Below are 12,969 nucleotides of genomic sequence, written 5' to 3'. Positions count from 1 at the left end.
CTCATTTGCGCTTTTAAAAATACTGTGTATATATTCGACACGACCATTCCAGGTCTTAGTGTGACATCAGAGAGGAGCATACGGCCCCATTGCAACAAGGCTGCCTTTTCACATAAAATGTCTTACCCTTGCAATATACATGACACGTCTTCTCTTCCCTGCCACAGCCACAGCTAGAAAGTCTCCTGTTGATACAGGATGCTCAGCAGTAGGTCGATGCTCAGCGGTAGGATGCTCAGTGGTAGGATGCTCAGCGGTAGGTCGCTTAGCGGTAGGTCGATGCTCAGCGGTAGGATGCTCAGTAATTGCATGACTGGCAATGTCTTGCTTAGGATTATGTGTAACCGGCTGTAGCTTTGTCAACTTCCAGGGATCTACATAGTCTGTATGCAAACAATCACCGGAATTCATACAACCTGTACAGTAGCGTGACAACTGTCGTGTTTTTACAGTCCCACCTTTCACAGATGTAACACAGTGGAGTGTTCTAGTGCCTTTTACTGTTTTCACTTCTCGTGATTTTTTGCTTCTGTCAATGTCCCCTTTTCTCACAAGAATGAACTCGCGCTTGAAGTGACAACAACTATCTGAGGTCTCATCAGCACCTTTTACAAGGCGGCTGTTACAAAAGTTATAGAAACTTTCAGCATCAGTAACGATTACCTCTTCAGCAGTAACTGCTCTACTCACAGTCGACTTTACTACACCACCCTCCCCATCAGACTCTGATTTTCCATGGCGTGAACCAAAGAAATTGCGTTCCACGTTGCACTTCAAATCATCCATGGCATGAGATATGTCGGCAAATGTTCTACTCGACTTGTACTGTCCTGCACATCCATCAGTGAACTGAATTTGCCGTTTGATGGCAAGTTTTCTATCATCTACAAGGTGTTGATTGATTACTTTGGTGAAATGGGCAACAGCATTGCTGTCGTGACATCTGTCACTGCTGACAACGTGAATAGCTTCTCTCACCACTTCATCACAAGTTGGACATGAATAGAAAGCCACAACAGGGTGCAAGGTAACTTGTACTTGACTCCAGTGAGCTGATTGGACTTCTCGTTGAAATGAGCAAGCAAAGTTTTGGGAGAAATCCATGATAATAACAACTGTGTCCCTTGGCACTGATTTGGAAACCGAATTGCTTCTTTTGCCAGTCGGCAATGAACAGATGATAACTGAATGTTTGCAATTCCAAACAGAACTCAACAATCAAATCATGCAGAGACCCTTTCTTTAGAAGTCGCGTTTTCCTGGAAAATGAGGTTTCTGCCTCTTTTACCATTTCCCATCTTGGCCACTCAACAATCAAAGAACCGGGACATTTCTCAACAAGTGGTTCCAATCTCAATTTGATTTGACTCACTCCACAGTCCTTGCACTTCCGATCTAGGCATTTCAGGGTATGGTACTGCTTGCCTTCAGCCTTGTTGCACAAAGAAGCATTACTTGCATGATACAGATCATTAAGTTTTACCTCGGGGCATTCCATCTTGACAGCAAGATTATTTAGTTCAGTTATTTTCAGGTTGATATTTTCGCAGTACTCGCACAAGCACTGTTCTCGTCGTCTTTTGTTGCGTGTTACAACATGCTTAGGTCGAAGAGCTGCAAATTTTGAAAATGACAGCTTGCACTGCGAATTTTCCTCTCTCCAAAGTTTATATGCAGACTCAATCGATCTATTTAGTACGCGTTTGGCAATCATGGTCTTCGTACCCACATCTCGCTTATTTGGAAGCTGTGTAGACACATCATCTCTCAGGTAAATCTCTCGAACTGATGAGCTAACATTTGCATTTGTGGCATCAGAACGACCCTTTCTTTTAGCTACAGCCTTTGCACGACCTTTATAAGCGGCACATTTAGAGAAGTACGCTCGGCGTATACCAAACTCTTTGCTAACGTTCGCAGTTGTGCCATACTTGCGCAAGATATTTTGTGCCATTTTCACTGTAACTGTTTTTCTGGTCAATCTCTCTTGAGCTGTTTTTCCGTTCAGTGTTTGGAATATTTCTTTTACTATTTCCTTTGGGTTGTCTTCATTGTGTTTTCCAGTACATATGTTCTTACACTCCTTTGCCTGTTTACTCTGAGTTACTTGTGCTTTTCGCTGCTGATGTTTGTGTCGTTGTTGTTGTTTCTTTTCACGATCCTTCTCCCGTATTCGCCTCTTCTTTTTTGGCAATAACGGGGACCAACTTTCAGTTGAACGGATGGTTGATGCTCGACTCATCCAGTCGACAGCGTCCGACCCAACAGACAGGTTTTGCGGTCTGGAACCAGCGCCTCAAGAGTTCCATAAACGATGTATCCTCCTCCAGGTACAATCCGAGTACATGTAAAGCTCCTTTGATGTACTATGTGGCTTATCGATGCAATAAAAAAAATCCCAGCATAGAACAATTTTTGAATGAACAATTATTTGTTTAAGCTATTCTCCTGAATGTTTTCAAGACAAAAATAGATTTCGCTTAATTGGGTTTTATGACTGTTAATTGATTGTTTAACTTCTAAAAATTCTCTTTTTGTGGATGTTTTATTGACAGGATTACATGGATAAGTTTTTTGTAGCAACTAGCATCTCACAACGAGGCACCTTAGCGAATATTCGAGAGAAGTACGGCCACAGGAACGTCAAAAAGAAGGTCAATGACTGTGTCAACCACGTCGTAGACATGCTGCGGATGGTAACTTGGGGGATGGTCTGCCTGGCTGCAATGAAGGTTACTGGTTTGAGTGACAGAGAGGCAATACCAGAGGGATGCCCCACAAAGGAATCCCCCACACAGGAGAGAGCCGAATTTATCTCCAAAATTGCTGAGAAGATTCTCGATGAGATCTGGCCGGGTATAGATCAAGCCAACATCAATAGATGCGCAGCAGATGCAAGTCCCTCAGGGCCAATGATCGAGGAAGACGGAGATGACGAAAGTGACTTCTGCATCTGTAACCCCGAAGACGGTTAGTGTACCGGCAATTAAAAATTTTACTTGGAAACAGTGTATAGTACACTTGTACTAGTGTGGTTAAAATGTCTTTGTAGTAAGCGTTAAAAATAGGATTGAAATGCACAACAAAGGTCCTGTTTAATCCACTTTGTTGGTACGCTCTTCGCCATCTTTCAAGGTTACAGTACGTTTCCAATTTTAATCTCATTGTGAAAAACTCAAGTGGTGTGGAAACGTGAGGCAGTTAACCATTTCCCCCAATTTTTTTTACACAGAAATAGAAGACACGTGCATCGAATGCAGTGCTAGAGCGAAATGTAGTAGGAAAAGATGGTATCATCTCGTCTGCTTAAACATAGATACCGATGAGATAGACTTCGATGATGACTGGTGGTGCAGCGATGATTGTAAGGCACATAGTGTTTTCTGCATATGTAAACGTGTTATCGATGGTGCCGTTTATGTGGAATGTTCCAGTCGAGAAATGTGCATCGGTGAAAAGTGGTATCATCTGGACTGTGTCGGTCTTAACGAAGTGCCTGGTATGTAACTTGCCTTCTTTTGTAATAACTGGAATTGTTCTGCTTTCAATTAACAACAGTAATACAATTAAATAACAAAATTGTTTTGTATTATTCTGTGTGGTTCGATCTCAGGCAATATCTGACCACTTTAACATTTCCAGCAAATTACCATAATTTTCTGTATGTCCACTTTTCTTTCTCTTTTTACTGTCTCTCTCTCCTTGTCTGCTATAATTCCTTTTCTTAATGGCTCCGTCACATAATGCGCCTATTGTTGGAAATGGTTGAATTTTATTTGGAGGAAATATTTCTTACCGTATTTCTTCTCCATCCTTTTCATATATAGAAGGCGAATGGTTTTGTTCTGCACAATGTCAGATTGGAAGTCAGAACAAGCCGCAATCCAAGAGTGCAGATGACTATTTGCAGGAGTACAGTAGAGCTCTTGCGTGGGAAGGGCTCTTACAGCTCTGTCACATCGATGCAGAAAGGGAAAACGATGGACCCCAGCTTCTCCGTTTGTGGCGTATTTCGGTGCCGTACTTTTGGTCTGGGAGACATCATAAGTACCTCATTCTGGCACACAGGCTTCTAGCAGGTAACACATCAAAACCTGGTGTTGTCGACCCTTATATCTGACATGTAGACCCTTGTATCTTTCTGTCAACAGCCACTATGTTCACGAAATATTTCTTTGAAACTGATTCGTTGTTTGTATTTTGTTAAAGGTGTAAATGGTTGGCTTTCTCCCCGATTAGCGCACGACTTGACATGGAATCGAACTGCAAACTTACGGGGAGCTCCTGGAAAGAACATTGCACTGGACCTCTTGAATGAGTTTGAGAACAACGAATTTAAGAGTAAGCGCTCAATTCATTGTTACATAAATATCCCCGAATTCTAAAGCGTAATCCTTGAATTACAACTGTGTTCATAACAAAATCCACAAATTTAATTGCAAAATTGGAACTCTCCAGAAAGTAAGTAATCTTATTACTTTATGAAGTTTTATTTTTGCTTGTATTCTATTGTGGCAGAAATTCGACCCTCGGTCGTTGTCGGTAGGGCTGCCACCTGCTGAAAATGTAAAGGCCTAAACCTGCAGGAGTTCCGCGTAACCGGTTCATATCTCTTGATTGACCACGGTTCGCTGTGAAAATATATGAGGAATTAAATTCGAACACATGATACATGTAGTTGTACTTCTGCCCCCAAAATACGGTAGTTCATTTATTCAACTCAAAACCGTAATAAACTTTTATTTCCACAATGTACATGCCAAAATTTACTAGTCCTATAATAACGTCATTGCTGGCCCTCTACCACAAGATCCACCTTGAGACTATCAAAGTGATACTGCGCTCATTGAGGCGCACAGAAGCATACGATAATGCTATCATTTTTTCCATTCATCAAAAGAATATACGAGATTGTTTAAAAGTATGTAATTTTGAAGTCACAAAATAAAAGTGTTGTTGTGATTCCTAAAATGTGCATACATGTAAGAATTTGAGAACATTCTACAAATCATATGAAACTTTCGAAGGAAGACGCCCAGACGACATTTGTTATTGCATCCAAATCATTTACAGTGTATTGATTTTGTTTGACATGTAACGTCACTCGTGTGTAGCTGATCTCAGTAACATGGTTACGTCACATTGCCTATACACTGTACATCAGAATAGAAATTGCCCCTTACAGTGAAATACCTGAATATAGATTCAAATTAAAAATGACGAAAATCAACATTTACTTGCGCGTTTTTACCACAATATACATGTAATTCTCAAATTTAAAACATTTCTTCACACAGACACCCTGAAGCGCTCACATGGCCAGTTATCAGAGGAACATGTGAAAAGAGTAAGCATCAATCAGAGGAATCATTGAGTCAAACCTTCTCGATAAGTATATTGCTAGGGGTAAAGCTACAAAAGCAGCATATACAAATGACATCATCAAGCTCGTTGAGGACCTTAAAAATGATAAGATATTCAACAGTTTTCCAGGAAGATGTCATGGGTCTTTCAAAAAACTCAAAAACCGCATCGAATTGAACAACCCAGAAAAGCTCAGACAGAAATTGATTGGTTACTCCAGAAAGCTGGATACAGAACGTGACCTCATAATGTAGTAATGTAGTGACACAGGTTGAGTGTTAATTCAATAGATCTAGCTGGTATGGAAATCATTTCCGTCATTGTTTAGGTTAACACAACATGAGCTTGCAGATGACGGCGGTAGATGTATCTCTCGATAAGAGACACGCATCAAAATGGACCGTCTTAAACAATTCGTCTCATTAATACTCTTCACCAAACTTTTGATGTCCGCCTGAACTCGCTGTGAAGCCAAACTGGTGCGTGTCAAAAACATGAACGCCTGTGAAGGAGACCCATCTCTTCCGGCTCTGCCTATTTGCTGCCATGCGTCAGGGACAGTCGTTGGAGCACCCCAAATTACGACATACCTTATGTCGGGGATGTCAACGCCCATCCCAAACGCCATGGTGCAGAACAGGCAACGAATGCAGGAGTTCTCCTTCTTAATCTCGTCAAGCACTCGTTGGCGATCCTTTGTGGGGAGGCTGGCGGTGTATAATTCGATGAGAAGTTTACTTCTCATGACGCAGTTGTCAATGTAGGCGCGTTCCCCCAGGTGGGCACGGACAGTTGAATACTCTCTGCCAAGTGCAGAAAGAGAGCTGTGGACAGATACCAATATGTTGTTAAATTAGCATTCTGCTTTGAGAGATTATAACACTGGTTGGCATCCCTTTGTTTTCATTTTTAATTTGGGAACTGTTTTCGTGTGTACATCTTCAAAGAAAATATTTCAAAGCTATACCTATACACGATGCACTTTGGTGTATGTTCCGTCTTGGTGGCTAACATCTCCAAGTACCAATGTAGCTCACTTTGAACTTCCATACCTCTTGTAGACTTGTACATTAATTGAATGTTGGGTCTGAAAGAAAAACATGATTGTTTGTGAAAATGTGCATAATAAGTGTTAAAAGGTATTAACAAAAATTTATACTTTTGTTTTTGTTTTGAAGTTGTACCGTATCACAGTAATGACTTTATATACGTCCTCTGAAATTGTCAAAGTCCGTTTTAATTTAAAGCAAGAGATCACTGCTTTGTTTTGCTTTTTTTTGAAACACAAAACCCTTCATTCACAAACGGATATTATTGAATGATTCAAAGTTAAAAACAAATAATAGTAACAGCTATTAACAAATTGTATGAGTCTTTGGGACTTATACTTTATAGTCTTCCAATTACCTGGCTGGCGTCCGGAAAACTTCTGTGATGTCTTCTTTGTTAAAATGCAATATATGCAAAGCCCGATGGAGCGTGCTTTCGGGCAGCGTTGCCGTTAGCATCAGGACCGGCACATCTTCGAAAAAACTCCTCAGTCGCCCAACGTTGAGATATGCTGATCGGAATGTTTCTCCCCTGTTGGAAATAATAATAATAGTAATAATAATAGTAATGTCAATAATTTAAATAATACCGGATTTCAATAAATTTCAGCTCAAAAATGTTGTCACTTTCAAACTTAAAATTGTGCATGCGTTTGTTCTATGTTGTTTTCAGATGTAGCAAAAGGATTTAGAAATACACGTACATCCTGTTTAAATAGCGAATCAAGTTGTCTACAAATAACTTATTGTCCGGTATCTAAGAAGTATCTGGGGAAATATTTTTTTATGACTTCCAAGTGAAAGGGTAAGGGGAACTATTGCAATATATATCTTACCATTCTGGCAGCATGTGGACTTCATCAAAGGCTATGACGACCAATTTAGTCCTGTAGTTGTCGGTGTTGATGACATGCGACCACGACTGGAGTCCTTCCGGTGTCATCAGTACCACCTGTGCCTTTCCGGATTTTACACCTGAACCACAAAACATGTATATAGTATTGCAACACATTTTTACGCTTCAAGATGAATCAAGTAAAGAAACACCTTCGTGATTTATAAATATACACAATGTGTGAACAATATACTCCATTTGGCAAAGACAGACAGAGCAAGAGATGGTTAATGTTTTTTTAATCCCTTCAAATGCTTTTCAGCAAACTATTATTATCTACGGCAGAGTAAGTGATCCGCGCTAATAGAGTACACGGTTCTGGCGGAAATATTATGGGTGTTGGGGTGGGGGTGGGTGGGGGGGGGGGGGTTAATTGCCAAAAGGTTGAAAATGTGTTGATTTTTGACTAAATCATACACAAGTAATAATGAGAATATCTTGTCCAGATCTGCCCCGAGGAAATTATAGTATGTACATGTACTCGATTTTTTTCTTTTTTATTACACAGTCAATTCGTACAAAAAACATTCAAAATCACCCCTACACACACTTTCAACACGAAATTGTCCTCTAGGGCTCATATAATTATAAGGATCGGCGGCCCCGGTTTTTCCCATAGTAAAATCGTTCCTTCCTGAATCATTTTTTGAAGTTGCATCCTTTTTATTTTGTAAATATTTCTTCTCAACTGATTTTTTTTCTCATCAAGCATAGAATCTGAATATCTTTTTATTAAATGCATAGAGCATTGATAAACATTGCATTTTTACTGTACTCTAGCGGGATATGTAATACAAAGGTCAAAGTATTTTTCGACCTAAAAGTTGGCAGCTATTTGTAATTTTAGAAACTTGGCAGTTGTGGGTTTTGTTTTGATTATTATTATTATTAATTTTTTTTTTTTTTGGGGGGGGGGGGGGTAATTAGAAATAAAAAATAAAAACCAACCCATCCTCCTCTTTTTGTAGAAACCCAGACTATCAAATGGTATATTTTTCTACTTGTTCTTAGCTGACTTGTGCATAAAAAGTAAGCACCCAATAATGGGAATATCTTGTCTCAAAATAATGTGCACTCTGTACCCTACCCCTGGTCTGCCAACAGAAACAACATTTACAATGTGTATCCATTCATTTGTGCACACTGGCAACTCATATCAGCATTTCCGAATCCTCCTCCTCTAACGTTTCAATACAGATTTCGGCCCTTGAAACTGTACTGGATATTTCTTGTTTCTAAAAATGTGTGACTCTTTACCATTGAGGTCTGCCACGACAATGAGATGAATGCGCCATTTTACACTTGCAATTAGGCCTGCTGAAATTTTACAATAATCCACTCACCCTAATGTTCAACACAGATTTAATTTACTGTACAACAAGAAAACTTGTGTGCAAAGCAAGTAAAACGTTTTAGCTGAAATTAGGTATAGGCCAACCTCATTAAGTTTGCTGAACTCTAGTACAAATGAATATGACTAATTATTCAAGATCATTTACAACTGTAATGGAAAACAAAAAACTTAAATCAACTAACTTTGTACATCCTCCCGTGTATTCTCCTCCATGAGCGCGACTGCCGAAATACCCATCTTTCTAAGCGCCAGCACTTGGTCCGCCATTAGGGCCCTCAAGGGGGAGATGACAAGTTCAACACCTCCATCTTTTAGGAGGGGCGGCACCGCAAACGTTAAAGTTTTACCAAAGCCAGTCGGCAGAACTCCAAGAACGTTTTTTAAGCTGCTCTTTTTTCAATTTAACGGGTAAAGGATAGTGGTTGCGGAGGTCATCGTATTTGGCCTCCACTCCCTCCATTCTAGCCGAATTGATGGTTTTGCGTGAGGATCGGACTGCATTTGTAACTCTATGGTATCACTGAGTCGGTCTGCGCTTCCTTACAGTTTATTCTGTTATCTTTTGGTCAGGGCATCAAGGCACCAATTATGTTGTCCTAGTGGGGAACAAATCCTGCTTACATACAACGCACAGTCAATGATTCGTCGAAATCTGTTTATTGGACCACTGTGGTGGACAATCAGTAGCCTAGTGCTTATTAATTGCTGCACATACTGAAACTGTTCTGTCGATCCTCACATTTTTTTAGTTGCTAAACCCGAACTCGAACGAATATGTTGTCCGCTTAAGCTTTAGGCGCCTTGTCAAAACCTCCAAGCTGTTCCATTCCGCGTGCATTTTGCGGGAGTCCGCGGATTTTTGTAACAAAAGAACCCGTAGCAACCGGGCATGTCCACGGCCACGACGGCTCATTTACATGTCAATAAACATGAATATTCCGGGGGCTCCGCGGAGCGACCGGTCGGCCATTGTAAGGTCCGGCTTATGAGCTGACCGGCGGAACCGCGGAGGAACGTAGGTGGTTAACAATGGTTTTACCTTAATTTGCAGATTAAAAAGCAAAGCGAGGGTGGATGTGTAACTAAAATCCATTTCCTCCAATGTGTGATTTTTAAGACTTGGTTGGGCCTACATTACCAAAACATGAATTTTGAAAATGGTTGTCTTTATTCCCGGATTCGACAAAAGTTCCAGGCTACGTGCAAACTCCGTTGTAAGCTAACCCTCTAGTCACTGCACCGCCCGAGTTTCTGAAAACCAATTTTTCAAGATTCTTGCATAAACAACTGGAATCGTAGTTCAATTTTTAAAAGATAGCTTAATATTTATGCACATTTTTTTACCCTTTTGGTAATGTTTGTATAAAAGTACAAGCTCCCATTGGGATCAATAATCGGCTCTCGAATATTTTTGTGTAAGGATAAAATGGACACAATAGCTTTTCAAGGCTTTTATCTGGCTCAATGCTCAAACGAATTAAATGCGAAGGCGTTAGTTTTCGACAATATCATCATTAATGATGAATAAATACAGTTTCCGTTGTGTTTACTAATTGGTATGAGCTAAATTATTTCATCGAGGCTAATGACGATGAAATAATTCATCGAAGCTAATGACGATGAAATAATTTAGCTCATACCAATTAGTAAACACATCATTAATATTGATATTGTCGAAAACTAACGCCTTCGCATTTAATTAGTATGAGCATTGAGTCAGATAAAAGCCTTGACAAGCTATTGTGTCCATTTTATCCTTACAAAAAAATATTCGAGAGCCGATTATTGTTCCCAATGGGAGCTTGTACTTTTATACAAACATTACCGAAAGGGTAAAAAATTGTGCATGAATACTAAGCTATCTTTTAAAAATTGAACTACGATTCCAGTTACTTACTGCAAGAATCTTGAAAAAATTGGTTTTCAGAAACTCGGGCGGTGCAGTGACTAGAGGGTTGTCAGAGTATCCAGGGGACAATTTTAACTGTTCGTTCTAACTTTCCAAGCGGAAAACATTAGTTTCTTATTTATAAAATCCCAAGTCACCGTCACTAATAAACAAATCTACACACCTGTGCGAGTGTGTCTCAATGTCAAAACAACCAGATAGTCTGGTTTGTCCAATGTCTGGGGGGGGGGGGGAGCCACAGTTTTAGAGACCGATGTTTCTATTGGCTGTTGAATTTACATATAGCGCGTAACGAATGTTTTCATTGGCCGATTTTGCCCTACTGCCAAAGCAGCATATTGTATTCAACATCATGGAAGAAAACGTTAAGTAGTCGCGGCGGCGGTGATTTCTTATTAATTTAGCATCGTTTTTCTTGCGGGAAAATCGATTAAATGTGAATGGTTTCAAGTTAAAAATCTATATTTTTGTATCAAGCATAAATGTTGCAAATTATGCTTCGCAAATTGGATCGCAACATTTGCGATGCACTTTTTACAATTGCATAGCAAAATCATCAAAATTGCATCACAAATTGCGATGTATACAGGCGAAATCGTTCCCTGATTATCACAAGCGCTGGATGGTGTAATTGTCTTGTCGGTGCGGCCTGTCCGCTTCCAGGAGGATGTTATTCATGAGTAAAAAATGTATTGTTCTGGAAGAGCACGGCCGGTCCGCGTCCAAGCCGCTGATATTTATGACCTGAAAATACAACTTGTTTATTCATGAGACTTATTGTTATACTAACAATAGCGCCCGGCAAGGATAGCTCATTAACTTCGCCGCGCTTCAACGCACATGGCCGTTCTTCCGCAGACTGTCCGAGGTCCTTAGCAACGGCGGTATTTGCTGTCCAGTCCGCAGACTGTCAGCGGAGGAACGCCCGGGAGGTTTTGACAAGGCGCCTTAATGATGTATATTTGAGTAATGAACGTTTTTTTTTTGTCTGATCAATTATACATGGGGTGTTTTAAAGGACTTAACCCTAATAGAAGTGAAAAAGGACAGTCACCAACTGCGTAATTAATATACATTTTTGTTAATTACATCACCGATTAATTTCGTAAAAAAATAACTTTTCTTGACTTCCTTCATTGCACGCTTGAGAAACATCTTGTACAGTTTTGAGTGGCCTTGATTTATTGGCTCACCCGGCCGGAGCTGTAACATCCAAGCAAGTCAGTGACTCTCAGGTGATTTCCCATTGCCGGGTACACTATTGCCTTAGCATAGGGGCAGGGGTGGGTGATTGTTTCTATCACTCTGGCTTTTATCAATGAATGTATTACATTACATTACAAAAAAACTCTGGCTTTTATCAATGAATGTATTACATTACATTACAAAAAACTATGGCTTTTATCAATGAATGTATTAACTTATAGACAAAGCTTGCAAAGAGTTATTTACTGATCTAGTAAATGGGGGCTGGGGGAGGGGGTTGGAAAAGGTGATTGACTTTGTGAATGGAGCTATTGTAAACAAATCATGTAGTTCACACTAATTACGCTATTGGACATGGTGGAGACCAAGCAAGATTTGTTTGGTACAATGGTTGGCCAGCTGGTGTTTATCAAAGCTTTCAAAGAGTTATTTACTGCTCTGCTGGTAAACCTTGGGGTCTAGTTGTGTAGCAGTATATGCCCACGTGCACACACATGTGTCAGTTGTTGATTGCCAGTCTTCTGCGTATGTGTATACAATCGGGCACCTAATATTAGTATCGCAAGTGAAGTGAAGCATGCACAAGCCCTTTGATACATTGTATTTTTTTCTGTTTTGTTTAAGTACATACATATTGTTTTAGTCGCACGTGACGGAAATGTATGTAAATCCAATCATTACATAAAATAAATTTTTATAAATTATAAATAAATAATTAAATAGATAGATAGATATATAAATAATTAAATTTTATTATTAATTAAAAATAAATACATAAATAAATAAATTAATTGATAAATCGATAAATAACTAAATAACTAAATAAATCCAAAATAAATAAATACGTAAATATATAAATCGCAAGTTAGATAGCTAGAGAGATAATTATTGAATAAATAAATCAACTAAAAAAGTCGAAAATAGATTGCAGTAAACACGAACACAATGACAACAGATGATTATCAAACACGTAAGTGTATTGTACCAAGCCCCCCACCCGCCCCATCCTTCCTCCATGGTCAGATTCAGTATCACAAGCCACACGTACATACCATGTACCTACATGTACATGTACATTACATGTACAATGTATGCGTGTTAGTGTGCACGACCCGTAGACTACATGTACATGTACATTATAATGTATTGTGTACACTTGCACACACACACACAACGTCAGGGTGTGTTTGGC

General features: G+C 39.6%; 1 protein-coding gene across 1 annotated transcript; it reads left to right on the top strand.

The window, feature by feature from the left end:
- The first annotated feature begins 2,222 nt into the window (after positions 1-2,222).
- On the top strand, positions 2,223-4,562 carry LOC117299155. Its single transcript, XM_033782617.1, has 6 exons — positions 2,223-2,330; positions 2,556-2,970; positions 3,233-3,499; positions 3,828-4,079; positions 4,210-4,341; positions 4,519-4,562. Exons 1-6 carry the CDS (start codon positions 2,223-2,225, stop codon positions 4,560-4,562), a joined length of 1,218 nt encoding a protein of 405 aa, XP_033638508.1.
- The last annotated feature ends 8,407 nt before the right edge of the window (positions 4,563-12,969 follow it).

Source organism: Asterias rubens, chromosome 14, assembly GCF_902459465.1.
Source record: "Asterias rubens chromosome 14, eAstRub1.3, whole genome shotgun sequence".
Classification (NCBI taxonomy): Eukaryota; Metazoa; Echinodermata; class Asteroidea; order Forcipulatida; family Asteriidae; genus Asterias; species Asterias rubens.
The sequence above is the reverse complement of the archived record's forward strand: the minus strand, read 5'-3'. Positions and strand labels throughout refer to the sequence as shown.